This window comes from Sceloporus undulatus, chromosome 1 (genome assembly GCF_019175285.1).
Source record: "Sceloporus undulatus isolate JIND9_A2432 ecotype Alabama chromosome 1, SceUnd_v1.1, whole genome shotgun sequence".
In the NCBI taxonomy this organism is placed as follows: Eukaryota; Metazoa; Chordata; class Lepidosauria; order Squamata; family Phrynosomatidae; genus Sceloporus; species Sceloporus undulatus.
Window position 1 is genome coordinate 46,029,940 of NC_056522.1, and position 14,688 is coordinate 46,044,627.

The 14,688-nt window shown below is 39.7% G+C and overlaps 2 protein-coding genes across 3 annotated transcripts in view; one reads left to right on the forward strand and one right to left on the reverse strand.

Moving 5' to 3' along the window:
* XDH (xanthine dehydrogenase) overlaps window positions 1-14,688 on the forward strand; it is a 77,993-nt gene that overhangs the window by 56,272 nt on the left and 7,033 nt on the right. Inside the window, 11 exon segments of the mRNA XM_042455403.1 lie at window positions 1,402-1,535; window positions 3,958-4,045; window positions 6,735-6,821; window positions 7,558-7,749; window positions 8,019-8,164; window positions 8,475-8,556; window positions 9,113-9,208; window positions 10,103-10,231; window positions 11,623-11,697; window positions 13,619-13,671; window positions 14,284-14,398. Of these exon segments, the coding sequence (XP_042311337.1) occupies window positions 1,402-1,535; window positions 3,958-4,045; window positions 6,735-6,821; window positions 7,558-7,749; window positions 8,019-8,164; window positions 8,475-8,556; window positions 9,113-9,208; window positions 10,103-10,231; window positions 11,623-11,697; window positions 13,619-13,671; window positions 14,284-14,398 (1,197 nt within the window).
* The window catches only part of LOC121924212 (carbohydrate sulfotransferase 9-like), a 32,644-nt gene that overhangs the window by 1,196 nt on the left and 16,760 nt on the right, over window positions 1-14,688 (reverse strand). Inside the window, exon 3 of one of the 2 annotated variants that reach the window (XM_042455425.1) lies at window positions 2,429-2,757. The exons of the other annotated variant lie outside the window; for it this stretch is intronic. Within the exon in view, the coding sequence (XP_042311359.1) occupies window positions 2,657-2,757 (101 nt within the window). The 3' untranslated portion in view covers window positions 2,429-2,656. Of the gene's footprint in view, window positions 1-2,428; window positions 2,758-14,688 lie in introns of those variants that run through there. 2 annotated transcript variants of the gene reach the window in all.

Genomic DNA, 14,688 nt, shown 5'->3' on the forward strand with positions numbered 1-14,688 from the left:
ACAACAACTTTATTTATATACCACTTTTCTGCAGCGATCAAAGCGGTTCACAGTAGTATCAAATATACATAACATCGAATGAAATTACACAATATAAAAACTACAAAATAAATAAAACCACAAATACATATGTAATTGAACAACTTTCTTAAAATCACATGTAAGGAACATTAATAACATCTACCTCCCCATAAGAGCATGCCCTAGTTTTACAGTCCTGGTGGGAGGACTGTAAGTGAATTATTCACTGTAGTGCAACAGATTATTCTCCTGACAGTAGCAGAAGCAGAGTTATGCATAGAGTAAAATTGTGCACTGTGATTGTGTATTGTGGCTGTACATTGCACAATAGCACCTAGTCATCAATACATGTTGTGCAATGTTGCTATTTTGGCATGAAGATTGTGTAGTGCTGATGTAGCATACCTTCATGTGCAGATATTTACACTGAGGGAATGTTACATTGCAGCCTGAGTGTGGGTGTGCTTCTCTGTGTTATCAGGCCCTTCTCTGCAGCTCTATCAGAATAAATATCAATAATCAAAGAAACCAGAGACTTAGGATAATGTTTTCAAAATGCTTGCTTTAAATTGATGAACATCAGGTAGCCTGATAGAAGCAGGCTTCTTTTCTTCCAAAGAGCAGCCCCCACTTAAAAAAAAAAAAGCTACATCCTATGAAAAGTTAAAATCGTAGAAGTGGCTTAGTACCTCATCTGAAATGCTTTGGCTTGTTTCCTTTGAGGAATTAACTTTAACTGAATTAAAAGTGACAAAATATTTTTTTAAAAATACCACAGAGTAGGTGTAGGCTGTGGTGCAGAGGGCTGAGAAAATTCCTGTCAATCAGAGACACCTTCCTTGAATGGAGCTCTGCTAATGAAAAGTCCTCTCTTTTTTATTTTATTTTTTGGAGATCTGCCTTTTCATCTCAGTCAAGATCTGTGACATTTACTAGATTGCTTTGCACATTTCTGAGGGAGTTGGGGGAGCTACTATGGGGAGAGTGCTGCAGAGGAATCTGTTTCCATCAGGACAGTGGCATGCTCATTTGGTTTTTTAACCTTAATATGGATCATCTGCTCTCTGTCTGTTATCTATATATTTTTCTATCTCCACCCATCCTTTCATCTACTTGATTATGGTGTATAGTTTATTTACTTTTTGTCATGCTCATGAGTTCACGTGTCTCTGTGTATCCATTTTGAAGGTAGGTCAGATGGCCAGAGACTGGCTCATGGCTACCCAGTATATTTTCTTGACTTAGTGGAGAATTAAACCTGGCTCTCCCAACACTCTACCTGCCCAACACTCTTCCTGCCACATTACTGTATTACTTTTATGCCTTGTTCTCAGATATTCTGTTGTGGTTTGTAAACGTATATGTCTTTTTCCTCCATAGGAATTTGTTGCCAATGCCTTAGGGGTCCCATCAAATAGAATTGTAGTTCGAGTGAAGAGAATGGGAGGAGGATTTGGAGGAAAAGAGACAAGAAGCACGATTGTTTCCACAGCTGTAGCAGTGGCTGCAGTTAAGTAAGTTCTGAATGGATGAAGTTTTTGTCTGACCATCCTAGGATAATCAAGAGGCTTCTATCTGCCTGCTTAAGCACATACTTCAGATCTAGAGCTTTTCCATGTGATTTAGAAGGCTGACTATACTCCTTTTATTGCATATCCATTCAAACTCTGTTATGATTCAGAGATGATGATGCTTTTTAGCAGTCGTGGAAGAGAGGATCTGTCTTTTCCATGCCACCCCCATCCCACAAGTTTTCCATCATGCATGTAACTTTAGAGATTAGGGGGGGTATTTTAGTTGAGTGTGCCAATGCCTGGATACCCTGTTGCTGATATATCCCTATCCTTTTAGGGAGAGGAAATGGTGTGAATAAGACATCTACACATATTCCAATTATTTACAGTAAGCAGGGATTTCTGGATTAGCTGGATTTCTGAATTAGCAGACTAACTGCAGTTTTTCTTCTTCCTCAACACAGCCTTAATGGCCATGCTTCTCCTGTTCAGGGCATGCAAGGGGGAAAGAATCCAGGGGTGGTAGCTGAATCTGCATTGAATTTATTCTGTATTTTAGTCAGAACTTGAAAGGAGCAATCATAGTTGGTGAATTTATTTAGGAGATAGTGTTTAGCACCTTGAATAGCTCTATAAAGGTCTGGGGCTGAATCTGAAAGTGGATTCAGCACCACACTGATATGGAATTCACAAACCACCACTGGAAGTAACAGAATAATTGTATAGGGAAAAAAAAGAAAAAGTTGGGAAGAAGGCAAAGAATTGTTTATGAGGTTAAGGAAGTGAGGTTTGTGGTGACTTCAAGTCTATTGTGAGGGAAGTGGAGGTAGCACAAACTCAGTGGGAGGCAAACTGGGATCTGTAGTGCATGCTTATTCATGTCTGTCTTTGATGGACATCTTTACCAAAAGTAGAGAAAACATTTGTATAAATAACAAATGTTATTGATGGACACTGGAGTTCAACAACAGCTGGGAAGCCACAAGTTTGGGGGACTTGTTTTTTGAGTTGATTTTTAAAAACATCTACAAGCCAACTAGCCTGAAACAACTCACCAGCCTGAAAAGTCTATTTCTACATTGCAGAAATTACTAGAACTTTTGTAACCTACTGGATTCTCCTCAGCTCAAAGCTAGAATTGTTTCCTCTTTAATCCAAAACAGATCCTCGAAGTGGTGAAGGAGCTCTCCACTGAGGTAGAACTGTAATGTTAATGTAGCTTCTGTTTAGACAAAAAGAAAAGAAAAGAAACAGTCCCTCCAAACATGGTATTTTAAAATAAGTCATATAGTAGTTATTTTAAAAGTAGTTTAATACATATATGATGCATTGCCACTAAATATTCAGAATTTTTAGAAAAGTTATATATCAGGTTAATGGAATAATAGGGACTTTAATGTCACTTGAGTCAAACTAGCCAGTTCTCAGATATTTGAAAGCACTTGTAATAAGGAAATTGATTTAATTTCCATTTTTTGATAGCTGGAAGATGTATACCTGAAAAATACTGAGAAAAGGTGAGGCATGTATGTGTACAGATAGTCCCTAACTCCCAAATCAGAATCATATGTGGCAGAAAAGGCTGTGTACTCCTGCTGTTAAGGGAAATTTGGGTCCCATTCATTCTTTTGTGCAGAGACTGTCTTGTTTGTCATATGTAGAAGAGCACTGTTGGTAGTTGATGGTGGAAAATTAAAAGGTGAAGATTAATAGGAAAATATCACGGTGGAAAATTAATAGATGAACAAACCTGTATTTCTGTTGTGTGGTCTGTTGTTGCTGATAGATAGCTGACTGAGGTGGGGAAATGTTTCTGTGGAATACTATGTCTACCACCAGACCTGTGAAAAGGAAATCTCACTGTCAAGGATGCACTGTAGATTCATGGAAGAACAAGTTCTCTCGTTTATTGCCACCAATTATATCGAAGAAGAATGTGGTTCTGCTGATGTTAAGTCAACAAATAATGGAGAAGATCCTACATTTGTGCATAGCTGCAAACATATGGTTATGAATCTTCCCACCACTCAGCAGCTGTCAAATTCCAGGCCTTGCTATTGTTTACTGGTGGGGAAGAGAGAGGGGGGGGATGTTATTCAGACCATGTAGAAGCAGCTGATCTTAGCTGAAATGAAGGTACAACTCTCAAGTTCAGTGCATCCACCTTTTCCTTCCCCCAGGATCTCAGAGCAACCACATCTTCATGGTCTGAATCACTTCCCTCCTCCCACATTCCCCCTGATAAAAAGGAGTAGTAATAGCCCATCCTGATACTTGGCAAGTATTGGGCATGAGATGTTTTCAATGGAGTGGTAGTACAAGATAATAGCCCTCTGTCTCCATCTAAAAAGGGACTGAAAAAATGTATGTCATCATGCCCTGCCATGGTCTTATTCTCTACCTAATTTTGATGCCTTTACAGGATGGGCCGCCCAGTACGATGCATGCTGGATCGAGATGAGGATATGCTGATTTCTGGTGGAAGACATCCCTTTTTGGGACAATATAAGGTAAATAGGAGTTATTTTGAAGAATTAAGGAGCTTATCACATGACAGTGTTATACTGGAATTGTACTACTGCATGACATTGTGGCTCTCCCATTGGCATAGTATGCTGTACAGTGGGCCCTTGGCTGGAGTTTGGTTCCAGGACTCTGCATTTGGATGCCAAAATTTGTGGATGCTAAAGTCCCATTATAGTTGGCCCTCTGTTTTCATGGGGGATCCATTCCAGACTCCCACCATGAAAATGGAGATGCACCAATATTCAAGCCCACAGGCTTGAATGGGGTGTGTGCTTGCGAGCGCACGCACAGTGCTTGCCATAGTGGCACATCCCACTGACAACAACAGACGTCACTCCTCCGTGAATATCCAAGACTGCGGACCTCAAGTCTGTGAGAAAGGATGGGCGACTGTATATACAATGGCATAGTATATCCCCTTCCCCACCACCACTTCCTTCTCCTTTTGTGTTGTGTTTTTTTAGATTGTAAGCCTGAGGGCAGGGAACCATCTAATTTAAAAAGATTGTATGTACAGCGCTGTGTAAATTTACAGCGCTTTATAAATAAACATTAATAATAATAATAATAATAATAATAATAATAATAATAATAGTAAAATGGCGACCTTTATATAAAATGACAAAATCAAGGTGTGCTGTTTGGAATTTTTTTGTCTGTGAATATCTTCAAGCTGTGGTTGGGCAACTGTATATGTGTGGCTGCAGAATCTGTGGACTGAGTCATTTAGAAATGAATTCTTTTCCCACTTGAAGTAATCACTTTATCCTGTCATGGTTTCATAACCACTTTGGGTGTCAGTATCTTATTCTGCATTGTTGCAATATTGGGAGCATAGTGGGCAAGGTGTGGGTATGGTTTTATTCTTCAATCTTTTGGGGATGCTTCAGCAAGCAAACCTCAAGCTACTTTTGGTGCTTGGGCTGGGAGGACACCATTCTCCAGTATGTTTTTTTTTTTTTACAGTATTTTAAATTAATATGTTTTTAGTAAGAGGAATAGTACAATAGCACAGCTGATGTAACCCTATTAAGGATTCATGCCCAGAGAAACCATAGGGTTCAAGAATACCTTAAAGAGTAAAGTTTAAAAAATAATATACAAAAACAGAACTGGGCAGTGTTGGAGAAAAACATGGAAAAAATAGTGGAAGTAGCACGGAGTGTGTTCATTTTCTTGAACTGAGTGTGTGGTGTGTGGTGTTTGGTGGTGGGGTTTCATAATAGCATCATTATGTAGTTGAGCAATTGCACAATTATGGCTCTCTCTTTCCTTTTTTTAAACAACAACAACAACAACAACAACAGCAACACTCATGCATCAGGAGCCAGTGCAATGAGGATGATGTAAATGGTACTGTTATATTTCAAGTTTGAGAAAGCAAATGTAGGAACTAATACCACTGAAGTGCAAATGAGGTGATGGTGTGAAAGAGTGTGTTGCTATTCTGCTGCCTTTCTGAATTTACAAGAAGCAGTTTTCAAACAGAACAACCTGAAACAACTTGATAAGTACCTCGACAGCATCTTGACAAAGTTTACATTAACAAATGTAAAAGGAATCGAGTGATGCATTGTTCTGTATGCCCAAGCATTGTATCATAAATAGAGAGAAATAATTATTGTACTTCTGCTTTAATACCAGTATCGTGCTGTACTTCATGGTACACTGGGATCCATATTGTCCTGCTTCTTTCCTATTTTTGCCTTATTTGAGCATGTACATGGGGGAAGAATCGAGCTCAGGAAATGGTGGGTGCAGCAGGGGTGCAGGTAAGACAGATCAGTTGGTGGGATGCAAAAGGGAGCATGGGAAAAATAGATCAAGTGGTGGTGGGGCAGCAGGGAACTCAGGGAAGACCGATCAGGTGGCAGGAGGGCAGAGGAAGATACGAAATGGGGAACAAATGGTCCCACTACCTTCTAAACAGCAAACAGCAATCAGTTTGGAGAAGATATTGGCACGCATGATTGCTGCGAGGGGAGCTAGAAAGGAAGAGAGGAGCAGAATCATCACCCACTGACACCATTGACCTTATCACACGCAGGGCAAAATGTGGTGGAAACTTTATCCAAATGTTGTGGAAGTGTCAGGGTCTGATAATGCCTGGTGCTTCTAAAGTGTAATTGAGGCTTTCCGCTGTGGGAATCATCATGGAATTGTTCATGGGGAAGCCATTTTCTGAATGGCATATCCTGTTATTCAGAAAATGGCTTTCCTGTGAACAATTCCATGACGATTCCCATAGCGGGAAGCCTCAATTACACTTTAGAAGCATCAGGCATGATCACATCCTTGACTCTTCCACAACGTTTGGATGACGTTTCGACCACGTTTTGCCCTGTGTGTGGTAAGGGCCCATGTGACTGCCTAAGAATTGGAACTGCCACAGAAGAGACATCCTGCACCAAGGACATCATGTAGTTGCAGTGGGATTGAAGGCCTATTGACAGGTTTTGCCCACCAATGAAAAGGTGCAATGCAGTAAATAACTGAATGCAAGGCAGTAGCAGGATGAGCACAATGTCATGTGATAAGTATCAAGCAAAAACACCTTTATCCTGTTAAAGCTCCACTTTTTAGCATCATGTGATAATCTCTTGAATGTCAAAACATCTATAACTAGAAAATCTGTACTTTGCAAAATCATTACTTTCTCCTCTTTCCCCCCAGGTTGGCTTCAAGAAGAATGGAAGGATTACTAGTCTAGATGTGCTCTATTACAGCAATGGAGGAAATTCTGCTGATCTTTCTTTTGGAGTAAGTTAAATAGATATTTTACTTAAAATTAAGTTGTGATGGGGTAGGAACACTCAAACCATTACACTATGCTGGCTCTCATATAACTGTAGATATAGATATATAGATAGACATATAGTTGTAGCTCTCTAAAAAACCACCTCTTGAAATTATTTTTCATTGCACAATGATGTCAGGAATTTACGTCATGGGTTTACGTCCTACAAATTGTTCATGTCCAAATCTTTCTACTTAGCACTGTTCTAGCATTTGCTACAAAAACTCAGCTCCCATTTACTCTGTTGTTTCAGTTAGGCTTTCTAAGGCCTGTTACAGACAGCCAAAATAAAGCTGCTTCGAGTCACAGTGGAGGTATGGTGTTTCAATGATGCATGCATCCTAAGAGTCCAAAAGCCAGGCTCCAGTCCTTAGGGCTGGAGCGTGGCTTTGGTGCGACTCTTAGGACGCATGCATAATTGAAACACCATATCTCCACTGTGACTCGAAGCAGCTTTATTTTGGCTGTCTGTAACAGGCCTAACAGAATGATGCCATCATTTAACAGTCATTATAACATCCATTACCATTAATATGTCATGATTATTCAGGGTATATCTTTGCAGTTGGCATATGAATGAATCATGTGTGAATGATTAATTGTTGGTGCAGCCTATGCTTGTAGAATCAGAAAACAAGAACAACTGCATAGACTATTCAATAAGTAGACTGTTGTGTATGTGTTTTCTTTGGTCACCAGGTTATGGACAGAGCTGTGCTTCACATGGACAATTCATACAACATCCCAAACATCAGAGGCATAGGGAAAGTCTGTAAAACTAACCTGTCCTCAAACACAGCATTCCGTGGGTTTGGGGGCCCTCAGGGGATGATGGTTGCCGAGTGCTGGATGAGTGACATTGCCTTGAAGTGTGGACTGCCAGCAGAAGAGGTATGCTGATGTGTTTCCCTAACTCATGACATTTTCCATAAAGCATGCATCCTTCAGTCAACTAATATTACAGTAACATAAGTTATCTTTAAACCAACTGAGGCACTTGTCAGCCAGAACATTATTGTTGCCATTTCCATCAAAAATGTAGAGATTGTCTTGGTCTTGAAATGCTTAGCATATGGTATGTAGCAAAGTTGTTTTCTTGAAAGATCAGAGATATTTGAAATCTTAATGAAAGTTGTTCATGTGGCTTTTGTTTTGGCAAGGTTCGAAAGCTGAATCTGTATAATGAAGGAGATTTAACACATTTCAATCAAAAGCTAGAAGGATTTACCCTGAGAAGATGCTGGGAGGAGTGCCTCAAAAATTCAGATTATCACTCCAGAAGGAAACTCATTGATGAGTATAACAGGTTGCTGATTTAAGTAAAATTTCAGCTTTGGCTGATCTTACCTCAAAATCTAGGTGGGGATGGGAGTGGGGTTGGTGTATTTGATCATTTGAGGAAGCACTTCTGCACTGGGTTTAAAACAACATATAGTCGTATTAATTGAAGGGTGCAATACTGATGTGCTTATTACAGATTTCTCCTCCCTGATGTTAGTCTTGTTCTCATACAGAATTGTGTAGGAAAAGAAAACTCACAGGTGAAAGTTTTGTGCCTGTTTAGGATGAAACCATGCTGAAAAAGGATGAAGTTCTCACATGTTTTGTTTTCACAGACAGAATCGTTGGAAGAAGAGAGGCATGGCCATTATTCCAACCAAGTTTGGAATCAGCTTCACAATTCCTTTTTTGAATCAGGTTGGCAAGAGCCATTCATTATTTCTTACAATAAAGTGACAAGAGTTTGTGTTCACAAGTGTCACCACTTCTGTGCTGTATTTTCTGTGCTAAAATGCTTCCATTTCAGCTACTGACAAAAGGAATGCTGGAAGTGAGACAACTACTGGAGATGAGGGAAAATAGAAGGATTTCACATGCATGAAATACTATCCTATCTAAAAGCCAATTGCTCTAAACAGCAAAAGCAGTGTAGAGGCAAATACTGGAATTTTCCAACACTTCCTACATATGTTAATTAGATTTGTGAATAAGGCTAATAACTGTTACCTTTGAAGGAAATGCTTTGGACCTAAGGCCCACACATTAACAGTGTATTGTACTGTTGTTAAATGTATTGTATGGTGATCTAAGTAATATGAAACAACTTGTGTTGCTCAACTGATAGCATTGTAATAGAATTCTTGGGCAATGGGAAACAAGGAAAGCTGATTCTGTCTAGGCTGTGACTCTACAAAGTATCCTAGAAATGATGTACCAAACAAATTATAACCAATTTCTTTGTTTGGTGTACTAGGCTGGAGCACTGGTGCATGTGTACACTGATGGGACCGTTTTGCTCACTCATGGTGGGACTGAAATGGGTCAAGGCCTGCATACCAAGATGATTCAGGTAAATTATGACTTTATATGTGAGAGCCTGATACTGATTTAATAATACCAGCTTTGCTTCATTAGATTTTTATGAGAGGTGGTGCCTACAGTCTAGCAGCCTCCTTTACATTAATGGAAGGTGTTGCTTATTTAAATCTAGTCCTTTTTATAACCAAACACTACAATCACTTCACTTTTTTTTGTACAATATAGCAAGTTGCTTTGGGATTTTGATGGATGCTGGTTTGGGGTGTTTTCAGAGAAAAGAAAGAAGGGGGAAAGGAATCAACATATGCTGCTCTATCCCCAGGGCTCCTCTGAATTGTGATCAATATATCATTTAAATACATTCAAATAAAGCAAGAAATTCATTAAAATGAGCATGAGAAGAGGCTTCTTTTCATTGTTTTGAGTGTGACCCTAGTTGATTGGGTGTATACATTCTTCTTTATTTTTTGTGCCAGTTAGTTATTTTTATAGGACTAATTGTTTTCTATGTAATAAAAGGTTACATTAAAAACTGGTTATACTACACCCAAAATGCTGTTTTAAAGATATTGCATCCATCCTGCTTTAAATGCAAAGCAATAGTTTTTCATAACTGATGAGGAACATGTCATAAAATTACAAAGAAGTAGGAATGTTCTCTGTGAGTTTTGATTTTAGTCACAGCTATAAATGAAGAAAGATCATGCCTGTAAAAAGCAGACTATTCCATAAACTGTATAATTGGAGATCACACCTTCCATAATGGCATGGAAGTTTGTATGATTCAGAACAGAAGTCTCTGGAATTTGTGGATTTAGGATGTGAAGAAATATTAAAGTCATACAAGCGTATAAATGTTTATGACCTATTGCATGAGCAATAAACTCTGCAGTGAATATCATGATGAGGCCTGGTCTTTTTACAGGTTGCCAGCAGAACTCTGGGGATACCCACCTCCAAGATCTATATCAGTGAGACAAGCACCAACACAGTGCCAAATGCATCTCCCACAGCTGCATCTGTTAGTGCTGATATCAATGGGATGGCTGTTTTAGTAAGGAATATTATTTATAATTGATTATTGAAATAGCAAGAAGTCACATAATACACAATATATCTGTAGCTGTCAAAATGCAGGATGATTAGTATTAGTAACAGTTCAAGGGAAATAAATGTGTGGAAACATTACTAAATTCCACACATTTATTTCCCTTGAACAGTTACTAAGAATACTGGCAGGATTTGCTGCTGCTGTTGCAATGACTAAGAATGGCATCTCTCCTCTGAATGCCTGTCTTGGGTCGGTAATGGGCTGGATGAGAGAAAATAAACTCAAGCTGAATCCAGAGAAAATGGAGGTACTAGTGATAGGAACCCCAGGCCCAGGCAGGGAAATTTGTCAACCTGTCTTGGATGAGGACACATTTTCCCTAAAGGACAAAGTTAGCAGCTTGGGAGTACTCCTGGGCTCATCCTTACAGTTATCATCTCAAGTTGATGTGATGGCCAGGAGTGCTTGCTATCAACTTTGGTTGATATGCCAGCTGCGCCCCTGCCTGGACTGAAGGGACCTTGAAACAGTGGTACATGCACTGGTAACTTCTTGTCCTGATTTCTTCAATGTGCTCTATATGGGGCTACCCTTTTGCCAAATTCAGAAGCTTCAATTGGTCCAAAATATGGCAGACAGACTGGTAAACTGGAGCATTGAAGTGGATGGGGCTGTTTTATACAGAGTCAGATGAGAAGGCCCACGGGAAGAGATCTGTCTTAACTACTTTCTTGAAAACATCTAAGGTAGTAATAAGATAGAGCTCCTCCGGCAGGTCATTCCACAATTTTGGGGTGGCGGAAATAAAGGTCCTCTGGGAAGTTGTTGCTAGTCTTCTGTAATTGAGGTATGTTCTTCCCAGAGGTTCCGAGAGTGCGAGGTGGACTATATAGGGAGAGGCGTTCCCGCAAATACCCTGGGACCCAAGTCATGTATGGCTTTAAATATAATAACCAACACCTTGTACTGTTCCCGGAAGCTGATCGGCCAGATCGGTCATGTGTGCGGCTGTGGTAGCACAGCTGTATAAATGTGCTGCCATTGGGGTGAATAGGGTGGAACCATCTGCAGATGCTTAGATCCACAAATGGCAAGCACACTTTTGGGGTGGGCCAACTGTATTTATAGCATATTCATTTTGTCTATAATGTGTTTGTAAAAGAATTGGGCTCATTTGCTGTGGAAAAAAGACCAGCATGTTATTGATATTGCCAAATAGAATAGCCCAGTTGAATCAATGGAATTTACCTGCATGTTGGCTTACAACTCAACAAATGATCCAATGGTTCTGTTCTAACAGGAACTAACTAACTAAATATACACAATTGTGATCTGGAAGCATAAAAAAGATATGTTTCTAATGCATTCTTTTGGATTCTACCTTTCTTCCTTAGAATGCTTGTCAAACTATTGTAAAGAGACTGGAGCCAATCAAATCTGCTAACCCAAAAGGATCTTGGGAGGACTGGGTAGGTTTGATCCTATTGCATTTAGCATTCAAAGAATATGATGTGAATTTGCAGCTACTGGTAGATCATCAACAGTTTGTCCATTTGTTCTGATATGGAAGGAATTGAAGGAATTAAGAGTTGTTGACATTCTGTGTTGTATGCCCAAGAAGTTTTTATGTTGTATCCAACAAATAAACTTTGTGGGATCTCCAAGGGAAACTTGATATTCTATGTATAAGATCCTCGTGCAATTTCTACCCCTTTGAACCATAATGGTTTGTAGAATGGTGAATCTTAAAGTGTGTCTATGACTTGATCACACATGGCTTTTAAACTGCAATTAAAGTTGGAAAATAGTGCCTTTGGTGGTACTTATTGCACAAAGTTGCCTCCCACCCATTGCTGCTGTGCTTCCCAAGATGGTTATAGTGGCACCTTTTTCTTAATGAGGAAAACCCATCAATTAGCTCCCTGTTGTCGTCACATGCAATAAATTTCTCTCATAGCAGTTTCAAGATTGGGCAGTCACATGATGTCAGTCTCCCCCTCCCCTTCACTATTTACAAACAGGTTGGTTTCTGCCACCCACCCCCCCCCCCCTTTCTTTTCTTCTCTTTCATCTTTGTTTCACTAAATTGCATTGCCATAATTGCTAAATTGTATTATAAATAGATATGAAAATACAAAAATGAAAGGCATGCTGCATAGATGGGGTTAAGGGGGCATGCAGAAGAAAACACAAGGGACCATCAATGGCAAAAACATCCCCTCTTGCACTAGTGAAGGGATGTGCAGTAAGGAAAACTGCCAGACTGGTTACTATCCTCTTACTTTTACTAACATGATGGCAGTCAGACGAAGGCTAGTGTGCTAAAGTCCTTAGTCTCTGTCCCTTTTCTTTGACCACTTTGTACCACTGTTGTTGTCTTCTGAAATCTTGTAATGAGACTGGTGACCATGCCTCTTCTGTACTGCCATCTAGTGTGCAATGAAGCATTACCTTAAAGAATTGTGATTTCATTGGTGCAGGTAGTTCCTCCACTGATGCAGATCGCAACTATTTTCCACTGCCATTGTGCCCATGATAACTGTAGCAGCAATTTGCCTGATGACTAACTATATGGTGATAATACAAATGGGGACCCACTAGTACAGCTTGTTTGTAGAGTTGAGTTTGCAAGCAGAGAAACAGAGTTGTGGAATGTTTTGGATCTCTTAAAGTTCCTTGTGGGCTTAACCTAGGATATTGAATGGAAACCTCTGCCAACAATAGAATGTGCTGAACTACTCCAATTTCTGTACAACATTAGGCATGACGGTCCTCTACGCTAGAGGTGAGAGACATGTGAACCTGCAAGGATCACTCACAGTGGTGGGTTGAGGCCACACATATTATGATTCAGTTATGACTTTAATCTTGTTTTCTGCCCTACAAACATAATCCTGTCTGTCTGCTGTGAGCATCCACTCATGCTGTCTTTTCCAGTACAAGCAATAGCCCACCAATAGTTGCTAAGAAAGAAGACCCGAAGAGATGACTCTATATGCACCCCTTTCCCAGTGCCACTAGGTTTCTGGTTGTTTGTTAGTGCCTGTGAGTTTGATAGCATTGGGAAGAAGGTGATAGGGAGAGTCATCTCTATTTGTCTTCACCCTTAGCAGAATTTGGGGTGGCAGAATGGGGTGGCAACGACACTGGGCACCTGTGGCAGACTGTGTGGGCTGCCTGTGAGGGTCACACATGCTCTTTCATTTAGTTTGGCCACTCTGGATTGAGAGAGAATGTGGACTTTAATATAAGATTCTACTGAACATGAATAGGGTGCATTTTATTTGTTATATTGATTTGTTAATGACCATCTCTATTCTCTGTGTTGTAGGTATTCTATAATTCAAGAAAATAACTTTGAAATTTAAATCTGTATTTTCTTTTCATCAGGTTTTAGCAGCCTACCAGGACTGTGTGAGTCTGTCAGCTACAGGATTTTATAGGTTAGTCTGTACTGCAACCAGGTTGTAAAAACACTGGAAACTATCGTGGTATTTAGATGCTCTTTCTTTTGGTCTGGTCAACTAGGTGAACTAATAGTGTTTTGACACATAATCATAAAAAGATGGGATACATTTTCTCTTGCATGAAGGTCATGTTCTTTATATGTGAACATGATGTACCTGATAACGTTTAGCTTTGAGGTGTGGAGTGTATGGAGTGACCTGTGATCAAATAAATAAAGTACTGCTTTATATTGTTATACCTCAAATTATGTTTATAAGAATGATTCATAGGCTTGGTTGCCGGCCCTGAATCCTATTCCTTAGGGTCAACTGTAGTGGACCCACTGAATAAATTGTGAATGGTGATTCAAAACAGGGGATGGAAAGTGGTGTAACAAATTTCATGCAACAATAAAAATGATTTCCACACTCCATGCAACTTTGATTAATAAAGGTTATTTCCCTGATCCTCAGAACTTGTTGAGCTCTTTGAGTCCAGTAGTATTCATTTTTGTAAATCAGGCTATGAGTAAGCTGGGTGTTGAATAGTGAAGCAATAAGTAAAATCCCTGCTGATTTAATTTTTGTGTCCTTTTTTTCCCTCTTAAGGATTCCTGACCTTGACTATGACCCTGAGAAGAATGAAGGAAATGCTTTTGCTTACTTCTCCTATGGTGTTGCTTGTTCTGAGGTTGAGATAGACTGCCTTACAGGGGATCACAAGGTAAACAGCAAAAGATATCTGTTTGCTGTTGGTAGTGAGGCAGTGGGATGTCTGTGAGTTTGTGTGTGTGTGTGTGTGTGTGTGTGTGTGTGTGTGTGTGTGTGGTGTCTTGGTTACTAATGAGATGGAGGAGGGAAAATTTTAAATTCTCTCTCAGTGTAAATGTACGTATCACTCCTCTGTATACTAACTGTGCACTTTGCTATGGTGATTGGTTTTGGAGATTGGTTTCCATACTTCAGTCACAAGCCATACATCTCTGACACATGAGTCTAAAGAGCTTCAGCTAT